This window comes from Cucurbita pepo, chromosome 3 (genome assembly GCF_057944985.1).
Source record: "Cucurbita pepo subsp. pepo isolate OVF chromosome 3, ASM5794498v1, whole genome shotgun sequence".
NCBI lineage: Eukaryota > Viridiplantae > Streptophyta > Magnoliopsida > Cucurbitales > Cucurbitaceae > Cucurbita > Cucurbita pepo.
This window is the reverse complement of record NC_141800.1, coordinates 14,819,454-14,840,224: the sequence shown is the minus strand read 5'-3', so window position 1 is coordinate 14,840,224 and position 20,771 is coordinate 14,819,454. Positions and strand designations below refer to the sequence as shown.

Genomic DNA, 20,771 nt, shown 5'->3' with positions numbered 1-20,771 from the left:
CACTTTTCTTGAAGCACTTCTATGAGATTGTTGACCTCAAACCTAATGGCTCGTTATTGCACGAGAGAGGTAAGCAACGCTCGTAGAAACGTTCACTTTTCTTGGAGCACTTCTATGAGATTGTTGACCTCAAACCTAATGGCTCGTTATTGCACGAGAGAGGTAAGCAACGCTCGTAAAAATGTTCACTTTTCTTGAAGCACTTCTATGAGATTGTTGACCTCAAACCTAATGGCTCGTATTGCACGAGAGAGGTAAGCAACGCTCGTAGAAACGTTCACTTTTCTTGGAGCACTTCTATGAGATTGTTGACCTCAAACCTAATGGCTCGTTATTGCACGAGAGAGGTAAGCAACGCTCGTAAAAATGTTCACTTTTCTTGAAGCACTTCTATGAGATTGTTGACCTCAAACCTAATGGCTCGTTATTGCACGAGAGAGGTAAGCAACGCTCGTAGAAACGTTCACTTTTCTTGGAGCACTTCTATGAGATTGTTGACCTCAAACCTAATGGCTCGTTATTGCACGAGAGAGGTAAGCAACGCTCGTAAAAATGTTCACTTTTCTTGAAGCACTTCTATGAGATTGTTGACCTCAAACCTAATGGCTCGTTATTGCACGAGAGAGGTAAGCAACGCTCGTAGAAACGTTCACTTTTCTTGGAGCACTTCTATGAGATTGTTGACCTCAAACCTAATGGCTCGTTATTGCACGAGAGAGGTAAGCAACGCTCGTAAAAATGTTCACTTTTCTTGAAGCACTTCTATGAGATTGTTGACCTCAAACCTAATGGCTCGTATTGCACGAGAGAGGTAAGCAACGCTCGTAGAAACGTTCACTTTTCTTGGAGCACTTCTATGAGATTGTTGACCTCAAACCTAATGGCTCGTTATTGCACGAGAGAGGTAAGCAACGCTCGTAAAAATGTTCACTTTTCTTGAAGCACTTCTATGAGATTGTTGACCTCAAACCTAATGGCTCGTATTGCACGAGAGAGGTAAGCAACGCTCGTAGAAACGTTCACTCTTCTTGGAGTACTTCTATGAGATTGTTGACCTCGCTCGTGCTCTCTCCTCTTGGAGCACTTTTAAAAGTGTTGTTGCGCTCTCTCGTGCTCACTCATCTTGAAACATTTTCTACGATCGTTGCTTGCCTCTCTTGTAGGGTTATTTTAGTCTGTAGACTAAAAAAAAATAGTAAATATATTTAAAATAATAATAAGTTTTTTTTATTACATTTATATAATATTATTTAAAGAAAAAAAGAAAAAGAATTCTTCTCTAACCTCGCTCAAAAATATCGGAAAAACGATACAGTCGATTCATACAGTCCCCAGGTATACCCCCCGTTCCCTCATCAGGTGCCTTCGAAGAACAGCATTCTGGCGGAGTCGATTCCCCATGCACTACTATTTCTCTCGGTTCCATTGAATTCGTCTTCAAGTTCGATTAAAGAAACGGCACTGTCAAGGAATCGACAATCGAGTTTCCGGTGGGGCGACTTGAGCGATTTCTGTTCAACAAGCCAGCTGCAATTTTTGTTGCCTTTGATCTGCGGTGGAAGGAAGAGAGATCTCCGATTGGCTTAAACTGCTCCAGAAGCATTTGATTCGAATTGTTCTCTCGAACGGTTCCGTTTGGGGAGATGTGCGGTGACTGAATCTGTTTATGGCTACTGGAATTGAAATTCAACCGTCGAGCGTCCACCGTGAGGGTATTGGCCTTTTAACTCCATTTTGGTTTTCATCAATATTAATGCTATGTGAATGTTTTTTGTGTTTTCGTTTTGCATTATGATTTTTAGGGTGTGTATATTTGGTTGGTAATTTGGGCTTCTTTTTATCGGTATTAGAATGCAATAACTTGGTTATATAAGGGTATTCCGGATTGAATTGTGTTTTGGTGGTTAGGTTATGTTTTGTTGCCTTCTTGTTGAGTACTAACGATTTTAAGGAAAATGCAAATGTAATATTATGTGTTAAGGATAACAACGCAATTTTAACAACATTCTCGAGAATTTCTCTTAGATTCGAACCCATAGCTGATGATAGAACTAGAATAGATATTTTCTGTTTCCTACTCACACTAGCCCATGTTCTTGCTTTTCGATGAATCTCTAGTTCTAATCTTCCTCCCCAATCAGATATATGGCGCCGGTATAGACCGAAATTCTGTCATGGTCCAATTCTGACCGGTAATAGCTACCGGGACTTTGCAATATTTGACTGGTCACAATTCTATATAGTCCATTTACTTTAGAAGTTCCCACGGAATTCATGTTAACCCATCACACCCGCAATGATTTTGCTATTTCCTTTTAGGTTTTAAGTTACGTAATTCGATGTGTATAGTTAGTAGTTTATATATCGAATCAAAGACTGAAGGTAATGTTTCTTCTGTGGCGTGTATAGTTAGTAGTTTATATATCGAATCAAAGATTGAAGGTAATGTTTCTTCTGTGGCAGTTTGCTTCTACATTGGTGCTCAATGGCAGTGTGAAGGAGCATTGTTCCTTTTGAAGTATGAGGAAACGCTTAGTCAGAGAATCAAATAGGTGGTTGCTGAAGGTTTTATAGTAAACAAAAAGCCCTGCTGTTTTAATAAGAAAGCAAAGCAGGCAAGTTTGTAGGGGAAAGAAATAATGGAGTGTAATAAAGATGAGGCTGCAAGGGCTAAAGAGAAAGCTGAGGAGAAATTTACAGCAAGAGACTTAATGGGGGCTAAAAAATTTGCTTTGAAGGCACAAAATTTATTTCCAGGACTCGACGGTATCTCTCAAATGTTAGCCACGTTCGATGTCTATGTTTCTGCGGAAAAAAAAATAAATGGAGAAGTCGATTGGTATGCGATACTTGGTCTGGATCCACGAGCTGATGAGGAAACAGTCAGGAAACACTACAGGAAACTAGCTCTTATTCTTCACCCTGACAAAAACAAGTCTGTAGGAGCTGATGGGGCTTTTAAGCTTATTTCTCAGGCCTGGAGTTTGTTGTCTGATAAAGCCAGAAGAGTAGTATATGACCAGAAGAGGAATGGTAGAGTCAACAAAACTGTTTCAACTTCACGGGGGAGTTCGTCTTCACAAGCCGGGAGAAATGGTTTTTACAATTTTACAAAAAGTGCTACTACTTCAAATATGAAGAGACAGAAAAGTGCATCCCGACCGGATTATGCTTCAGCTCCATCTCAGAAACCAAGACTGACCTTTTGGACGGTGTGCCATCGGTGCAAGATGCAGTATGAGTATCTCCGAGTCTATCTACATCATAATCTTGTTTGCCCCAACTGTCATGAGCCATTCTTTGCTATTGAAACGCCCCCACCCCCTTCGAACGGTGTGAAATCTAATGGATGGGATTTTACACAGCAAAGTTATCAAACTGGCAGTAAAAAAGTTTCATCATCATACATGGGAGCTAGTGAATCAAATCATTCCACACATAGCCAAAACAACTTTCAATGGGGTCCTTTCTCACGAACGGGTGGTGCTTCATCGGCTGCTCAAGCTGCAACTGTAGTTCAGCAGGCATATGAGAAAGTGAAAAGGGAACGTGAGGAGGCACAAGCTGCGAAAAGAGAGGAACGAAGAAAGCACCCGACATCTAAGAAGACCCCTGGTGCTTCATCTACAGGGCACTCTGGTGCTGTAAAGAGAAGAAGAGGTATAGATGACATTTCTTCTAGTTCCCATGCAAGAGACATGACCAATCAGTCAAAAACTGGCCTAGAAAGGACTAGGTTGGGAAATCTGAAAGGTTGTACTCAGGGTAATATAAATGGAAATACCACGCTCCAGAGCTCTCAGGATGTCTCTTTTAGTGAATTTAAGAACTTATTAATCAAGAAGGCCAAGGTGGAAATAAGGAAGATGTTACGTGAATTGAATTCACGGAGTTCAACGACTGGTTCAGTCAAAGAGGGAAATGGGAAGGAGAAGGTAACTGGGAAGACAGAAACAGCTCCAGTGAGTGGTAAACAGGATGATAAAGACATGCCCATTGAACTTCTGAATTCAAAGAAGGAACCACAGTCAGTGATTGATTTTCCTAGCAATTCATATCCCCGTGGTGCAGAAACACTGTCAATAAATGTCCCTGATCCGGAATTTCACAATTTTGATAGAGTCTGTACAGAAAGCTCATTCGCAAATAATCAGGTCTGGGCGGCTTATGACGATGACGATGGCATGCCTCGACGTTATGCCTGGATTCATAGTGTAGTATCTTTGAACCCGTTTAAATTGAAGATTCGTTGGCTAAACTCAATAATTGGTGATGACTTGGGTTCACTGAGCTGGGTAAGCTCCGGGTTTCAAAAAACGTGTGGGGATTTTAGAACTGGGAGGCGTGAGATTTATAGTTCCCTTAATTCTTTTTCACACAAGGTCAGATGGTCAAAAGGCACATACGGAGATATTTGCATACATCCCAGAAAGGGAGATGTTTGGACTCTTTACAGGAATTGGTCCCCTGATTGGAATGAACTGACATCAGATGAGGTAATACACAAGTATGACATAGTAGAAGTTCTTGAGGATTATAACAAAGAACTAGGTGTTTTTGTTACTCCCCTCGTCAAGGTGGCTGGTTTCAGGGCTGTATTTCATCGTCATTTGGACCCAAGCCAAGTAAGAAGGATCCCTAAAGATGAGATATTCCGGTTTTCTCATCTTGTACCTTCACATTTGCTTACTGGTCAAGAAGGGCCGAACGCTCCCAGAGGTTGCAGGGAACTGAACCCTGCAGCCACTCCAGTTGATCTTCTTCACGTCATAGAAACTCCCAAGGAAGAAATCATAGAGATTGAGGACTTTAAACCACAAAATTCCGCGACCGAGATCGTAGATGTTAGTGATGGAAAGACGGAGAAGAAACTGAGGGAAGCAAGAAAAGAGGATATGGTGAAACCTGTAGCAATAGAAGTGGCGGAAGATGTCCTAGAACTTAAACTGGTCAGGAAAACGGTGCAAACTAATGAAATGCAAGTTTCTTGAACATGGATTATTTGTTCCTCGTCGTTGTGAATGGTAAACTTTGTAGAAGAAGCTGATTAGAAATAGGTGACATCTTTAGAGCATTCTGACTTTCTTTTTCCCTCTGTAAGGATTTGTTCGATCGATCCGTACTCGAAAATCATAGCCTTTTGATGTTACTATGCCTTTGAACTTGAAGATCTTTAAGAAGGTTAATTTATACCCTTTTATGTCACTGTAGCCGCTTGTGGAAGCTCTTGCAAGCTTTGTATATATTCCCTCCCGTAGCTGTTTTTCAGAGCCGTCAGCTTGTGAGGTACGAGTAAGCATAAGTAATTACTTTCCAAGTCTCTTTTTCTTCTGCTGAATACATGCATAGTTCTCTCTCAATTCTTTATCACCTCTCACCAGATTGCTTTATTTATTTGTCTTTGGAATCATATTGTTGAGCTGATTATGATCTAGATTATATCACTGACTGCAAGCTATCTTACTCCCAACTTTAGAGTGCCTTTTCGTTGCTTGCTCTCGACTTCGGTTCCTGTCTTTTAACGTATTCAACTGCGTCGTTTTCATTTCGATACATAGGAGAGAAGAAGCCCTAAGGAGAATCAGGTTTTTTTTTGGCTTTACCCACGCTAGCTGATATTGTCCTTTTTGTGCTTTCCCTTCCGGACTTCTTCCGGGCTTCCCTCGAAAGTTTTAAAATGCATTTCCTAGAGAGAGGTTTCTATGCCTTTATAAAGAATGATCGTTCCCTTCTCCAATTGATGTGGGATCTACCCCGTTCTAACACACAAGTTCGATATGCATATGTGATCAGGAGGTTCCTTCACTTAGATTTGATTTGAATATTGTATCTTATTTGCTTTTGACACAGGTGGCGATGGATCATGTTGGATATGTGTACTGGGTTTACTCAACTCATGAATTCAAAGTTCATTAGAATTATTTGAATCCATGAGAAACTACCATTTTTTCAACCCTGGAATGTCTGCATAGATAGGCATGTTCGTAAAATTCAATTTATTAAACTTTAGGGTCGGTACTATTATTACGATTTTGTTCTAAAATTGTCATTGCCTAATTTTTACACGAACATAATACTTTTTTAAATTTATAGATTAACATAATATCGAGAGAAATGTTGGAATCGCTAGTAGTTTTTATCGATGAGTATACATATTATATATTTTTTTTTATTTTTTTTTCTCGATTTATTTAGGAAGAATTATGTCATACAAATTTTTGCGTATAATTTATTAAGTGATTTTGAATCGATTTTAAGCGGAATCAAGTGAATAAAATTATAACTCTTGCAAGATGTAATATAAAAGTTATCTAACTCGAACATTACTATTAGACGACGACAAAACACACTTTATTTTATTTTTAAGTCGAATAAACTATTACTATTAAAATTTGGCAAAATTGGATAACTTTGGATGAAGACTTAATTTTAATTTAGTATTAAAAGTTATCTATAATAATTAAAATAATATATATTATTATAATAATTCACTCTAAATGGAAAAAATAAGATGGATAACCTAATATTGAAAATTGAAAGTAACTAATTACCATCCAAGTTATTATTTTATTATTAGTAACTAATAATTAAGTAAATATGTTGCTAAATTCATCATATAACCCTAATTAAAAATGAGCAAAAATATATCATTATTGATAATAACGCTTAAATAAAAATAAAATAGTTTATAAAAAATTACAATAAATTAATAAAAATCTCTTGAACTAAAAAAAAAAAAAAACTGTTAGGTTAATTAATTAAAAAAAAATTATATTTTTAAATATCCAAACGTTAAATATAAATAAAAACGTAGTATTTTTTATTATTAATTTAGGCTTTAATGTATAGCAGCCTTGGCGGGTGACCTACCCACGATTTGACGTGGATACAAGAACAAATCAACGTGGCATCTTAAAAATCCAATAAGCGTTCGCCACGTATACAAACTACGTGGCGCAACACGGTTAAATATAATATAACGTGCCGGGTACATCCTGGAAAAAAAAAAAAAAAAAAAAATCCTGATTTGTTCGTTCATATAGACATAAATCTGAAGAACTCGTCTCCATTTTTCTACTCCAGCTCAATTCCGCCTCCCAGATCTCCCACTCAGTAATGGTACTTTCTTTGTGTTTTTTTTTTAATCTCTGAATCATTCTTCTTCTTTGATCTTGATTCTTTCCCCTCTAGGGTTCTCTATTTTGAGATTTGATCTATAGATTTCTGTTTTTTTTTTCCTCATGAATTTGGCTCTGTTCCTTGTTGGTGTTTTGTTTGCGAATCTGACGTAATTGGCATTGTCGATTTATGATTTGATTTGATCGGTTTTGTAGACGACATCGCGGCGTCTTGCGGATCGGAAGGTGGAGAGGTTCGAGAAGAACATTTTGAAGAGAGGGGCCGTGCCCGAGACTACTACAAAGAAGGGAAAGGACTATCCTGTTGGTCCTCTTCTTCTTGGATTCTTCGTCTTTGTCGTCATTGGATCATGTGAGTATTTTCTTGGTCCGCGTTCCAGATTCTGAATGATAGTTTCATCTGCTTATGCTTATGTTTTGACCTATTCTGGATTTCTATTATATGGCTCAAGATTCTGTGCGGTTGTTTATCAATCATCATATATTTACCTTAATCTATCTAAAAAGAACATGATATCTAGAGGTCCTCTCTTCAAATTCTCATGAAGACCCAAAATGAAAGGTTGAGAATACATGTAATTATATATATGCCATAGATTTAATGGAACTGTAATATTTGTTTATAAGGTGTGTAGAAAGAATCATGGTAGCTAGTAATCCGTCCATCTTGAGCTTAGAATGAGTCCAAAATTGTCCAGGATTCAATTCTATTCGTACTTTTGTTGTTCAAAGATGGCCCGAGAACACAATTTTCATTTAAGCTCATGAATGATTATGTTGAGGCCTTCTTAGCTAGTAATCCGTCCATCTTGAGCTTAGAATGAGTCCAAAATTGTCCAGGATTCAATTCTATTCCTACTTTTGTGGTTCAAAGATGGCCCCAGAACACAATTTTCATTGAAGATCATGAATGATTATATTGTTGAGGCCTTCTTGCAGTAGAAGTGGTTTTTGGTTGTGCGTCTGTGGGCTGATGTTTTGTTCCATTGTTGAATCTTGCAGCACTGTTTCAGATAATCCGGACGGCAACAGGTGGAGGAATGGCATGATGAGAGCATCTTCAGTTCTGAGTGGGGTAGCAGAAGAGGCAGGACATGAGGTTAGGCTAGAACTTGATGAGTTATTTGTTCTGTGTCTGTGCTACCCTGTAGGAGAAGTTTGGTAGTGTAGAGGGTAAAGAAGAGCATGGCCATTTATGGTCATCTTGTGAAGTACTTATTAAGAAAGTAAGCTAAATAAAATAACAGTGCGTTCACACACAAGTGCTATGCTATCATCCTATACATCTAATTCGTCCATTGTTGTTCTTCCTTCATGTCTTGATGATGATGATGATGATATCCAACTCTAAGGTGCACTTGTTTCTACATGTGGGTTTGGTAAAAAGGATGCTTTTTTCAGTGGAAGTTTCTTCTTTTATAAGCACTTACGGTAGAAGAAACTCGAACACCAAAGTACTTTCCCTTTTGTGACCCTATTTGGAGCACTTGTTTATATTTAGAATCCATATACGAAGGAAGGGTATGTGTGGAATTTTTAAGTTAATTTTAAAATTCATAGAATAGTGATACAAAGGACTAGATGTGATGTCATCATTGCTGAAGTTTTCATATAAAGGGCAAGATTTTGAAATCTAGAAGGTAATGAAAAGTAATTTTAATTTTGCAATTCTAAGGGTAAAAATGTAATATTTTGAACTTTAGGGATCAAATAGAAAAATTTGTAATGTTCTACGTTTGGAGCATATGGCGTTTTCATTCTTTGATTTTCAATCGATATGGCTTCGATTTTTATCCCATCTTTAGCATATGGGGTTTTTATGGCTTCTTCACTTTTGAGATTCAATTTTTCACTTACATTTAGTTTTTTCACTTAAATTTAGTTTATGTGATAGTCTTAGTTGGTTGGGGAGGAGAACAAAACACATTTTTCACTTAAATTTAGTTTATGTGATAGTCTTAGTTGGTTGGGGAGGAGAACAAAACACTGTTTTCCTATTTACAAGGGTTTTTAAAGCTTTGAGGGGAAGCCCGAAAGGGAAAGCCCTCTTAAAGCTTTGAGGGGAAGCCCGAAAGGGAAAGCCCTCTTAAAGCTTTGAGGGGAAGCCCGAAAGGGAAAGCCCTCTTAAAGCTTTGAGGGGAAGCCCGAAAGGGAAAGCCCTCTTAAAGCTTTGAGGGGAAGCCCGAAAGGGAAAGCCCTCTTAAAGTTTTGAGGGGAAGCCCGAAAGGCCCAAAGAGACAATATCTGCCAGCAGTAAATTTTGGTCCAAAGGAAAAGTCCAAAAACGACAATATCTGCCAGCAGTTGATCTGGGCCCAAAGGAAAAGCCCAAAGAGGACAATATCTGCTTGCAGTAGATCTGGACATCTGCTTGCAGTAGATCTGGGCCCAAAGAGGACAATATCTGCTTGCAGTAGATCTGGGCCCAAAGAGGACAATATCTGCTTGCAGTAGATCTGGTAATCTGGGTCGTTACCGTTTATGAACGACAGTTGGAATTTTAAGTTTTTAGACCAAAATTTATCATATAATAGAAAATTGAATGAACAATATATTCTTTAAGGATAAGTTATACAAATTTATTCTTATGCTTAAATTTTGAATTCTTATTTTTGAATTTTATTCTACGCTCGCTAAAAAATATCTTTAAACTAAAATAAATTATTAAAACGGATACAAAACGCAAAAATTAGATTACATAATATATTACAACTATATAGAAAATTAAAATTCATTTTTTTAAAATATCGTAAAAATAATCAATTCATACATTTGAATGGAAAAGTGATAGCCCCGACATCCCATTTGAATCTATCTAAATCTATCTTTGAATTAAAAACTATTTTTAAAATTCAAGAAACGAGAAGATTATCAAACATGGAAACTAAATAATTATCATAAGTTTTTTCCTTCGAATTCAAATTATATACCTTTTGGCAATATGGTTAGTGAGAGTAAGAGTAATCTCAATTCAAGAAACGAGAAGATGATTATCAAACATAGAAACTAAATAATTATCGTGAGTTTTCTCCTTCGAATTCAAATTATGTATACCTTTGGCAATATTGTTAGTGAGAGTAATCTCGATGCAACTCCCAACTCGCTCTGTGTGCGGAGAAAAAGATGGATAGACGGGCAGGGAGGCCCCCATGAGAAGCTTGGTGGAAGAGAAAAGGAAAAAAAAGTGGAACATGAGAGATAAGAGGGTGTGATATTAGCCAAGGAGACTGCCTGCAAGTACCAAATATTAGCCAAGCTGATTTGATTAGTAGTTCTATATATGCAGGCAAGTCATCCTTGGCTACAACACCACCCTCTTCATTCCCATGCACCGCCACTCTTCCCATAACAAAAAAAAAAAACACACCTCCTGGCCCCTACTGCTGCATCAAACTCCACACACAACCTCAATTTATAGACCCAACTGCGAGGCCATGGAGGAGGGTTTTGATACTCATTTTCAAAGTGGGCTATCAACACAAATAGTGCGATCCGCACTTGTCGACCTCCCATTACTTCCCTTTGCCCAATTCAACTACTTCTTCAACCTCACCCTTTGGCTTTTGCTTTTGTGGACTGACTCAGACTGCTCATAGCTTGGTGCAACTTTGTGTACTAAGATCATCCTTTTTTGTGAAAGAAAAGTTTTGTGTAACTAAAAGTGGAAACTGATCTGTGTGAATGCTCTACTTGCTTCTACATGTGCAAGCTATGTCAGTGTCAATGTAGCTTAGCTTTTGGGTGAGCCTAGGACTCACTTCTACTAATACTACTTATATTGCCAATATAATTGTGGTTTCAACCTCCCCCAATCATTCCCACTTAATAGTGTTTTCGGCCGAACTTAAGTATTTCATGGTTGGATTGGATTGAACCCAGTTGTTCGGATTGAACAAAATGCAACTCGAACAAGATGTTAACAAATGGCAACCAATCATTACTACAATCTATTATGTTATGAGGAACAATAATGTACTTGGAAGCTAAGTCTACAAGAAATTCACCAGTAATCCTTGCATGAACAGCTACCAGCTTCAAAACAATGAAATCTATTTGAATCTCTCACAGTTATTTTTCTCTCTGTGATCTTCGAAATAAACTTAATTGCATTATGACAATCTACACAAGTTCTTAGATTCTTGAAAATCTTGATTGGCGTACCTGTAGGGGTTGAAATGATTCCAAATGCAACTGCAAGTTTCTCGCTGTGGTAAGAAAGGTTTTGTTCTTTCTGCTCCAATTCCACATCGTGTAGAACAAAGTTTGTATCAGGTACATAGCCAACTTCCTTCATTCTCTTTGAGAGCTCGGCCAAATACTCGAGTATTTCCTTCGACTTCGGATGCGAGTTATCCCCAACAGTGAATGCGTGAACCTCTCGCTTGATCTCAATCCAACTCAAACCAGGCTTCTTCACTATTCCCCTGTTATCCATGGCCTTTCTGATCTTTGCTTCTTCAGCCCACTTCCCAGCAGTGGCATATATATTGCCTAGGGTAATATAAGTGGCTGGATTCTCAGGCTCTATTTCAAATAAAGATTTTGCTGCTCTTTCTGCTAGTTCAAGGTTTCCATGTATTCTACAGCCACCAAGTAAAGAAGCCCATAAAAACTTATCTGGCTTCATAGGCATTTTGTTAATTAAGCTCTCGGCTTCTGTAAACCGGCCAGCACGGGCCAATAAGTCGATTATACAAGCATAGTGATCAGCAGTATGTGACAACCCATGTTTTTCCTTGATGGAGTGAAAATACTCAAGTCCCTTATCGACTAACCCAGCATGAGTACAAGCAGACAAAACTCCAACAAAAGTAATATGATCTGGCTTAGTGCCTGATTTAAGTAGCAATTCAAAGAAATGGAGGGCCTCATCATGTCGACCGTTTTGTGCATGACCAACAATTAACGAAGTCCATGAAACCAAATCGGGTCGGGGCATTCCTTCGAACACACTCTTGGCATTCTCGATGTTCCCACACTTGGAATACATATGAACAAGAGCGCTTGCTGCAAATGAAAATGGATTGAATCCTACACGAATCATGAAGGCATGAATTTGCTTACCCAAATCCTCTGCTGCGTGATCAGCACAAGCATTCAAGACACCAGCAAATGTGAACTCATTCGGTTTGATTTTCGAACTCATTAAGTGTCTAAATAAAGCAAATCCCTCTTCTCTCCTCCCATCTTCGAGGTACCTACCAATCATCGTTGTCCATGAAACAACATCTTTTTCCACCATTTTGTCAAAAATGTATCTAGCTTCCTCTATACTTCCACATTTCCCATACATATCCAATAGGGAGCTCCAAACTACCTCATCTGAATCCAACCCCATTCTCATAATATGACCATGTATCTCCTTTCCCATTTGTAAACTTGGAATAGCTGCTGAGGCAGCCACTGCACTAGATACAGTAAACTTGTTGGATTTTGAGTTCTCATGCTTTTGCATCAATCTATACAACTCTAACGCCTCTTCAGGACGGTAATGTCGAACACAACCATTAATAATTGCGGTCCAAGAAAAGCTATCTCTCTCAGGCATTTTGTCAAACAAATTTCTAGCCTTATCAAAATGCCCCCCTTGGACATAACCAGAAATCATGGTATTCCAGGAACACAAATCCCTTGCGACCATTTCATCAAATACTTTCTGGGCATCCACCAAACTCCCACATTTAGCATACATATCAAGCAAACGATTTGAAATGTAAATTCCAGGTATGAACCCAGAGGCTTTGATGTGGGCATGGACTTGTTTACCTTCTTCAAGAGCTCGTTGTTGAAGACAAAATTGTAATAAAGTCGAGTATATGGAAGCATACGGTTTCTCTATGTGATAGAGCAATTGAACCGCCTCTCTTAAACATCTTTTCTCACAGAGAATGTCTATAGCCTCTTTGAACTTCTTGTCATTACAAAGACGGTTTATATTGGCATCTTTCCCATCAAACAAGATAAACTTCTTCCCTACATGGGCTTGAGCAGTTAAATCTCTAGCTAAGATTCTTCGAGATAAATGTCGAACAACTTTTAGGAGCAGAAATGTCATAGCTTATAGAGTAATTGATGAAAGCCCGAAAACAGAAGAACTATTTCATATCCTCAAGCTTGAAAAAACATACAGTGATAATTTAGCACCCGGAATCTTTTTTCATACCGCCTTTACACTGCAACCAAAGAAATAAGAAACAGAATGAAAAATAAAACAATTCCAACCAATCTTCGGCTAAACATAAGAAGAAAGAAGATAAAAGAAAAATCCAATTTCATCAAATACACATCAAAATCCAACCATTTCCTCGAAGTAGAATCAACAAGAAGACAAACCTTGGAGAGAATCGGATACTGATCTCTCTAAACTCTCATATTTATTTAGCCCACACAAGCTCTCCAAAACTAATCCTTCGAGTCACATCGACCCCTGACCAGTTGAGCCAGGGCCTTAGAGAGAATGAGAGAATGGAAGACTAGACGTTCACCAGTCGCTCGCTGGATCTTCGTGCGCGCCACAAGAGAGAGCGGATGATAAGGCCGCCGGCCGGAGCTGTTGCAAGTGACCAGCGATGAAGGAATCCGATGGGGGCGGCTGCTTCATGTGAGGGAGAGGGAGATAGGAGGAGAGGTTTTTGCCAAAATTTCCAACAAAACTGAATTTAACATTTTAAATTTGAAAAAAAAAAAAAAGTAAAATAAGATTTAAATATTATAAAAGTTTAATTAAAAAAAAGAGGATTGTATTTTATATTTTAATCTTTTTAATTTAATTTTTTACTTTTCCTTTATAATTTTTATTTTTGGAGAAAAGACTTAGAAAATGCTCGAACTAAAACCAAATCACTGTCGACGTCGGTGACTACTTACGATACTCGATGTATGTCGATCTAACATAACCTCTCCTCTCCAAAATGTGACATTCCAGGCGAATACAAATGATCGTGTTCTTCGTGTTTTTATGAACAGAAGATACATTAGGTCATAATGGAGGAACGATAGCTAGAGTTTTGTGTTCGAGAAACTCATTCTATTAAAATCGAAAATCTATAACCACCACTATAACTCTTTTGAGTGTTATGGTTGGACAAAATAATATCCGTCATCAAATTCATGGTCTTATAAGGCTGAATTAATCGAAGAAACGAAGAAACTTTACAACCTCAACAAATACTTAATTTTATTCGAGGAAAACAGTGGAAACCCTCAACGAGTGCCAATTCAAGCTATCATTGTAGTAAGTATTTTTGGAAACGCTAATAAAGCACTTTAGAATTGTCTCGTCAAATGTAACAGTTCATGCCTACTACTAGCATATATTGTCCACTTTAGCTCGTTACATGTCACTATCAGCCTCACGGTTTTAAAACGTGTCTACTAGGGAGAAGTTTCCACACTTTTATAAGAAATGTTTCGTTTCCCTCTTTAGCTATGAAAATCGAGATGGGAAAATATGGAATGCGACAAACAATCCTCTATGATAGATTGAGGTAAAAGAAGGGATGTCCCAAACCCAAACCCAAGAACAGCTCCAAACCTTGAGTTTCTTATTACAAATCAGTATTTCTGCAACACAAAACCATATATTAATAGTAATAAATACACTCAATTATCATTAGAAACACATGAAGAACAAGAAGAAGAGGGGTTAATCAAATCACACAAATCTGTTAAATGGTTTCCTTCTAACTCCAGTTGGTAGCGAAGCAAAGCTGAAGTTCCCGACCGATCGTAAAGATTGGTTGTCGTCTAACGTTGTATGATCCTTTGGCGACGACATCAAACCTCTGTTCCTAAACGATCCAGCACCTTGACTCATCGGAAACGACTGCCTCCTGCTAGATGATTCGCTTGTTGGCGTACCTGGAAACCTCTCCCTTGGGTTACTACGAGCTCGTACTTTCGATTTGGTCGAAACTGTGGGAGTCATGTAGTGTGGTGCCATGTATGGAGGGCAGCTTACAAGGCTATCATCATCCTTTAACCTCATATCGAAAGGAGACAAAGCTCGGTTGCCTCGTGATCTCGAATCGTTGGACATGTTTGACCTTGCTGTTTGAGGGGTTCTCAATCGACGTGGTGACCGTGCTGGCTTTGCATTTGAGAATGCTGTTGATTTTGTTGACTTTGGTGTCGGAATATCTCTACCATCTAAGCCGAAACTGTACCGTGGGCTTGACTTCTGCTCCGGCTGAGGAGTTAACGATCTCGGTAGAGAATGCTTCGGAGAAGCTTCGGTAGGTAATGGACCTTCTAACCATTTCAACCACCTTGGAGCTCCCATAGAACAAGTATCCATTTGAGCATCCTGCCCCAACCTTGGAGTGGTTCTCTGCAAGTTTCGAACACAAAACATACATATTTCGAACAACGAGTTACCACAATGTAGACTACGATCAAATCTCGAAGCGGGGATACCTGGTGGGATTGGGAGTATGCATATGCCCTCGCTCGTTCTCGTTTAATGGCCGCTTCGACCTTCCTCTGCAATCGAGCGTCTTTTTCCTCCTTTGTTATCGAGCTTTCATCCCAACCATCATGATTACCTCCCTCAGACTATGCAGAAGTTCACAAGCATAAGCATTACAGACCAAAGATTGAGAGAACAGTTCAATATTAAAATAAGCTCTAATATATTCATTCATACTAGACACAAGAAACCTCAAAAGGAACTAGAACACGTACCGCATCGAAGGTACTGTGAACGTCTTTATCATTGGGATGATCCTGGGGTTGCCTCTGGCTATCAAGCATTTCGATCCGTCGTGATTGTATCTGAGATTGCACCCGAACCAATAGTTGCATCTGTTTCTTTGCATTCAGTGTCTGGCGCCTCACGTTATTCCCTCGTACAACGCCTAGAAGTCGCTCTTGACCCTTCAACGCTCTTAAGCTTTTCCTTGCCTGAAAAAGTACAGCAGTTCATTGCAAATTTTGAAGTTCATATCACTGGTCTTACTGATTTTCTATCAATGCAGATCCCTGGTCTTACCACATAACCTCTGTAGGCTGCTTGGATCTTAATAGCCGAAGAGAGATGGCTCGTCCCGGTTGGTTCTGGAATGGAGCTGACTGCTTCGTGATGACTGATGGCTGTTGGGATTTGGCTGACTTCCTCGTGATGATGGACGACTGTTGGAATGTGGCTGACTTCCTCGTGATGATTGACGACGGTTGATGAACAAGCTCGAGATGGAGAAGAAGCCTGAGGGGAAGCTGATTGAGGAGGAGGTATAGAGGGTGGTGTAGTAGATGGTGGTTCAGGAATAGGAGGCTGGAATGCTACTCTTTGTTGGTCCCTCTCATATTCGCTAAAGATTTTCTCAATACTGCTTGGCTTTCTAAAGATAGGAATGAAGGAACTGGACCCTCCTTTCCCATCTCCCTTCCTTTCATTGCTGCTATTATTCTCACGATCCTGCTATTTGTGATCAAAATCAATGTCGAGAAAGAACACGGTTGCGTGCACAAAACAAATTACGTAAACAAAACATAACAAAGTTGATCAGCTTTCATTGTAACAGCTCAAGATCGGTTGGGGAGGAGAACGAAACATTCTTTATAAGGGTATGGAAACTTCTCCCTAGCATGCGCGTATTACAAACCTTGAGGGGAAGTCCGAAAGGAAAAGCCTCGTGGGCTTGAGCCATTACAAATGGTATCAAAGCCAGACAACGAGTGATGTGCCAGTGAGGAGGCTGAGCCTCAAAGGGGTGGACACGAGGTGGTGTGCCAACAAGGACACTGACCCCAAAGGGGGTGGACACGAGGTGGTGTGCCAGCAAGGACACTGACCCCAAAGGGGGTGGACACGAGGTGGTGTGCCAGCAAGGACACTGACCCCAAAGGGGGTGGACACGAGGTGGTGTGCCAGCAAGGACACTGACCCCAAAGGGGATGGACACGAGGTGGTGTGCCAGCAAGAACACTGACCCCAAAGGGGGTGGACACGAGGTGGTGTGCCAACAAGAACACTGACCCCAAAGAGGGTGGCACGAGGTAGTGTGCCAACAAGGACACTGGCCCCAAAGGGGGTGGACACGAGGTGGTGTGCCAGAAAGGACACTGGCCCCGAATGGGGTGGACACGAGGTGGGGTGCCAGAAAGGACATTGGCCCCGAAATGGGGTGGACACGAGGTGGTGTGCCGTAAAGGACACTGGTCCCAAATGGGGTGGACACGAGGTGGTGTGCCAGTGAGGATGCTGGGTCTCGAAAGGGGTGGATTGTGAGATCCCACATCGATTGGAGAAGGGAACAAGTGCCAGCGAGGACACTTGGCCTCGTAGGGGGGCGGATTGTGAAATCTCACATTGGTTGGGGAGGAGAACAAAACATTCTTTACAAGGGTGTGGAGACCTTTCCCTAGCAAACGCGTTTTAAGAACCTTGAGGGGAAGCCCAAAGAGGACAATATCTGCTAGCGGTGGGCTTAAACGGTTACAATCATACTCATAATAAGTCAAGAAACAACTTACCTCTCCTGAATGACAAGTGAAAAACCTCTTTATAATAGAAAACCAACTCCCTTGCTTTCCCATCTTCCCTGCATCAATTTGTCACCCTGAAAGAGAAGGAAATGGAAGCTTCAGCTTCAGTACAGCCATTTTTACAGTATCTATAACCAGTTATAAACTAATTCTTCTACTAATTGCTTGCCCAACATCGATCAAACAAGAACAAATACAAGTAAAAGCATGTATACCAAAACTCCTACCAAAAACAGATGTTCTTCAGTGATGAGTAGCAAAATAAACCATATGGCATAAATCAGTATCAAGTTGATCACCAACCCAGAAAAGTAGAAACAAAAATCCCTACCAAACCCCAAAAGGGTTCCACCCAAACTCCCTGATCGACATCATACCTACTAAGAACACTACTCCGGGGTACCTTACATCCTTCAATCAGATAACAACAAGCACAAGGACAAGCAAGAAACAAAACCAGATAACATTTCACAGCGAAAGAAAGCCATAGGTTACAAGAATTAGCAGCATCAAGTCCACATCCAACACAGAACATAAACAAATTTTAACCAAACCCCAATTTCCAAGAGAGAAAAAGGGGAAAAGGGATTAATCTGAACAAGTTAAGCATGAACAACAACGAAGAACACCAACCACTAAAAACCCAAAAAAGCTTAACCAAAAAAAACAGTACCCAGAATGATTCCTGTGAGAGATCTTCGAAAGTCGCCCTTCCAAAAAGCTGTAAACAACAACCAAAAGGGAAAAAAAAAAAAAAAGAAAAAACAGAGACAAGGGTTGTCTCTATTTCAACTTGGGAGGCTTCTTCCTCAGCTATATGCTGAATTGTTGGAAGAAAAACCTTGTTGGGGACAGCCCCTTTCTCGTTTTCCTCTCATAGAACTCTGATTTTCTCAAGATATGTATGTGAAGAAGAAGAAGAAGATGATGATGATGATGAAAAGGGAGAGAAAGGGGGGAAAATGGGTGCCAAATTTCTTAATGGTTGAACCAACTTTAACTTTATAGTGGGTGTGGGGCGGGGGAAGGGGAGACTGGGTTAACAACTCAACAGCACATCAAACGTGTTGCCGTGCGTTTGCCTGCCTGCTTGTTGCCGGCTTGCTTGCTCAACGGTTGAATTGTGAAGATAGGCATCCTATAAAGGAATTGTGGACTCTTCTTCCCTTTCTTTTTTGTTTCCATTATCACTTTTCTTCTTTACAAAATATCTTTCCCTTTCTTTTATTTTCACCCCAAATTACATTTTTAGTTTCCCCAACGGTTCGATCCTTGATCACTATTGTAAATTTCGTCCGTTCACTAACTTCTATGAGGAGGATCCTCTTCTTTTATTTTAGATTTAGAACGTGTATTTCCGTGATTTGAAACGGAGGAGAGAACTCATAGGCTCATCTCCTTCGTTGGAGAGGGACCAACCTCGACGATGACGACCTCAAGTTCTTCGACACACAGTGTCTTTGGTTTTTTTTAATATAAAATACATTAATTAGTTTAATTTATCATTAAAATAATAGGATGATATTATAAAATATTAAATAAATAGATGATGGATATACATTATAGAAGAAAAATTGGTAAATATTATTTTTTTAACTAAAATAAAAATAATTTTATAGTCTAAGTGAAGGGTTACATTTATATTTTATTAATAAATTATTAAAAGTCAAAATTAGTCATCATCAATCACACTAATTCGATTATTGTCGTGGAGGCAATGTTTAAGTCAATAACATAAATTCTTCTTTAAAAAACATGTTTTCTTAAAATAATAATAATAATAATAATAAATTTAAAAATATTTGGCGAATTTCTTAAAATTTTATTTGCATGACATTAAAGTATAAGTAATTATGATGTAACTGTCTAGATCCAGAGCTAGTAAATATTGTCTTTTTTGGGCTTCTCCTTTCGGGCTTCCCCTCAAGGCTTTAAAACGAGTCTGCTAGGGGAAGGTTTCCACACCTTTATAAATGGTGTTTTGTTCTCCTCTCCAACCAATGTGGGATATCACAATTCTAATGGTATCAGAGCTAGACACCAGACAATGTATCAGCCTTCTCGCTGTTTCTTGAAGGGGGTAGACACGTAACGGTGTGCCAGTAAAGACACTGGGCTCGAAGAAGGGTGGATTTGGTGGCGGTCACACATTGATTAGAGGAAGGAAAGAGTGCCAGCGAGGATGCTGGGCCTCGAAGGGGGTGGATTGTGATGTCCCACATTGGTTGGGAGGAGAACAAAACACCATTTATAAGGGTGTGGAAACCTTCCCTTAGCATACGCGTTTTAAAGCCTTAAGGGAAAGTCTGATAGGGAAAGTCCAAACAGAACAACCATGCATTAATAACATTTAAGGAGAGAGTCGATAATTTCTTTATTTTAGAAAAAAGTGTTTTAATTCCAATTAATTCAAAGAGTTTAATTTAATATCCTAATAATTATATCTTAAAAAGAAAAAAAAAAAACAAAATTTTGTGGGATTAAATGAAGAGGGAAGAATATGATGGAAAATTTCATCCCTAATTTTTAGTATCTTAAATAATATTAAATATAATTTAAGGTTTTTTTTTACAAAGTTGACTTTTCTTCACTTTATAAAAAAAATTTAAAACACAGTCAAATTTAATAATTAAATAATTATTGAAAACTAATAACCAATTTTGACTGGAGTTTTTAAGACCCTTTTAAAATTATTATGACAAGAACTTTTAATTTTCTAATTTCTAGGTTTCAAAATAAAAAATTAATAAAATTTTATGATAATTTAATCTTTAAATTTATTTACCCAAAATTTTAAAATAAAAATAAAAATTAATTTTAATATTTACTTATTTACAAATTGGGCAGAATTTCGACATTTTGATGAAATTAAGGAAATTTCGAAACATAAAGTAAAAATTATAATGATGACATTTTCTTTAATGAAAAAAATAACTCGAATGTCAAAAATGTCACGTCATTGACACGTGGCTGTACAGAGGAATGCTATGCCAATTTTATTAAAAATTAAAGAAAATGTCAAAAACCAAAAAATAAATTAATTAGTTTTAGAAAAATATTCAAATGTGAGAAAATTATTTAATTATAAACGAGAGGGCATCTACTTTTTAATTTTTAATTTTTTAATTTTTGGTGTCCAATTGATTA

General features: G+C 38.6%; 4 protein-coding genes across 10 annotated transcripts; 2 read left to right on the top strand and 2 right to left on the bottom strand.

Annotated features, from left to right (window-relative positions):
• Window positions 1–1,273: 1,273 nt before the first annotated feature.
• Window positions 1,274–5,953, top strand: LOC111791254 (uncharacterized). Of its 6 annotated transcripts, XR_015420487.1 has the most exons (5): window positions 1,274–1,712; window positions 2,464–5,057; window positions 5,212–5,286; window positions 5,477–5,585; window positions 5,851–5,953. XR_015420487.1 is itself a non-coding variant. In XM_087122802.1 (3 exons), the coding sequence occupies exon 2, from the start codon at window positions 2,640–2,642 to the stop codon at window positions 4,989–4,991; it is 2,352 nt and encodes a 783-aa protein (XP_086978928.1). In that variant the 5' UTR covers window positions 1,274–1,712; window positions 2,464–2,639; the 3' UTR covers window positions 4,992–5,024; window positions 5,212–5,422. The 6 variants fall into 6 exon arrangements, 2 of the variants coding, with proteins under 2 accessions (XP_086978928.1, XP_023528291.2); XR_015420488.1 differs by lacking the exon at window positions 5,477–5,585 and having other exon boundaries at window positions 2,464–5,024; XR_015420486.1 differs by lacking the exon at window positions 5,477–5,585.
• A 1,027-nt stretch (window positions 5,954–6,980) lies between these two features.
• LOC111789822 (uncharacterized) lies at window positions 6,981–8,401 on the top strand. The gene is made up of 3 exons (XM_023670523.2): window positions 6,981–7,119; window positions 7,335–7,491; window positions 8,142–8,401. The coding sequence occupies exons 1-3, from the start codon at window positions 7,117–7,119 to the stop codon at window positions 8,186–8,188; spliced, it is 207 nt and encodes a 68-aa protein (XP_023526291.1). The 5' UTR covers window positions 6,981–7,116; the 3' UTR covers window positions 8,189–8,401.
• Window positions 8,402–11,053: 2,652 nt separating this feature from the next.
• On the bottom strand, window positions 11,054–13,772 carry LOC111789801 (pentatricopeptide repeat-containing protein At4g37170). Its single transcript, XM_023670496.2, has 2 exons — window positions 13,473–13,772; window positions 11,054–13,312 (listed from the first exon to the last, which is right to left on the bottom strand). Exon 2 carries the CDS (start codon window positions 13,192–13,194, stop codon window positions 11,140–11,142), a length of 2,055 nt encoding a protein of 684 aa, XP_023526264.2. The 5' UTR covers window positions 13,195–13,312; window positions 13,473–13,772; the 3' UTR covers window positions 11,054–11,139.
• Window positions 13,773–14,662: 890 nt separating this feature from the next.
• Window positions 14,663–18,768, bottom strand: LOC111791299 (protein IQ-DOMAIN 13). Of its 2 annotated transcripts, none has more exons than XM_023672585.2 (6): window positions 18,298–18,768; window positions 17,613–17,698; window positions 16,129–16,557; window positions 15,822–16,040; window positions 15,555–15,692; window positions 14,663–15,468 (listed from the first exon to the last, which is right to left on the bottom strand). In XM_023672585.2, the coding sequence occupies exons 2-6, from the start codon at window positions 17,673–17,675 to the stop codon at window positions 14,794–14,796; spliced, it is 1,524 nt and encodes a 507-aa protein (XP_023528353.2). In that variant the 5' UTR covers window positions 17,676–17,698; window positions 18,298–18,768; the 3' UTR covers window positions 14,663–14,793. The 2 variants fall into 2 exon arrangements, with proteins under 2 accessions (XP_023528353.2, XP_023528354.2); XM_023672586.2 differs by having other exon boundaries at window positions 16,129–16,554; window positions 18,298–18,766.
• Window positions 18,769–20,771: the final 2,003 nt, after the last annotated feature.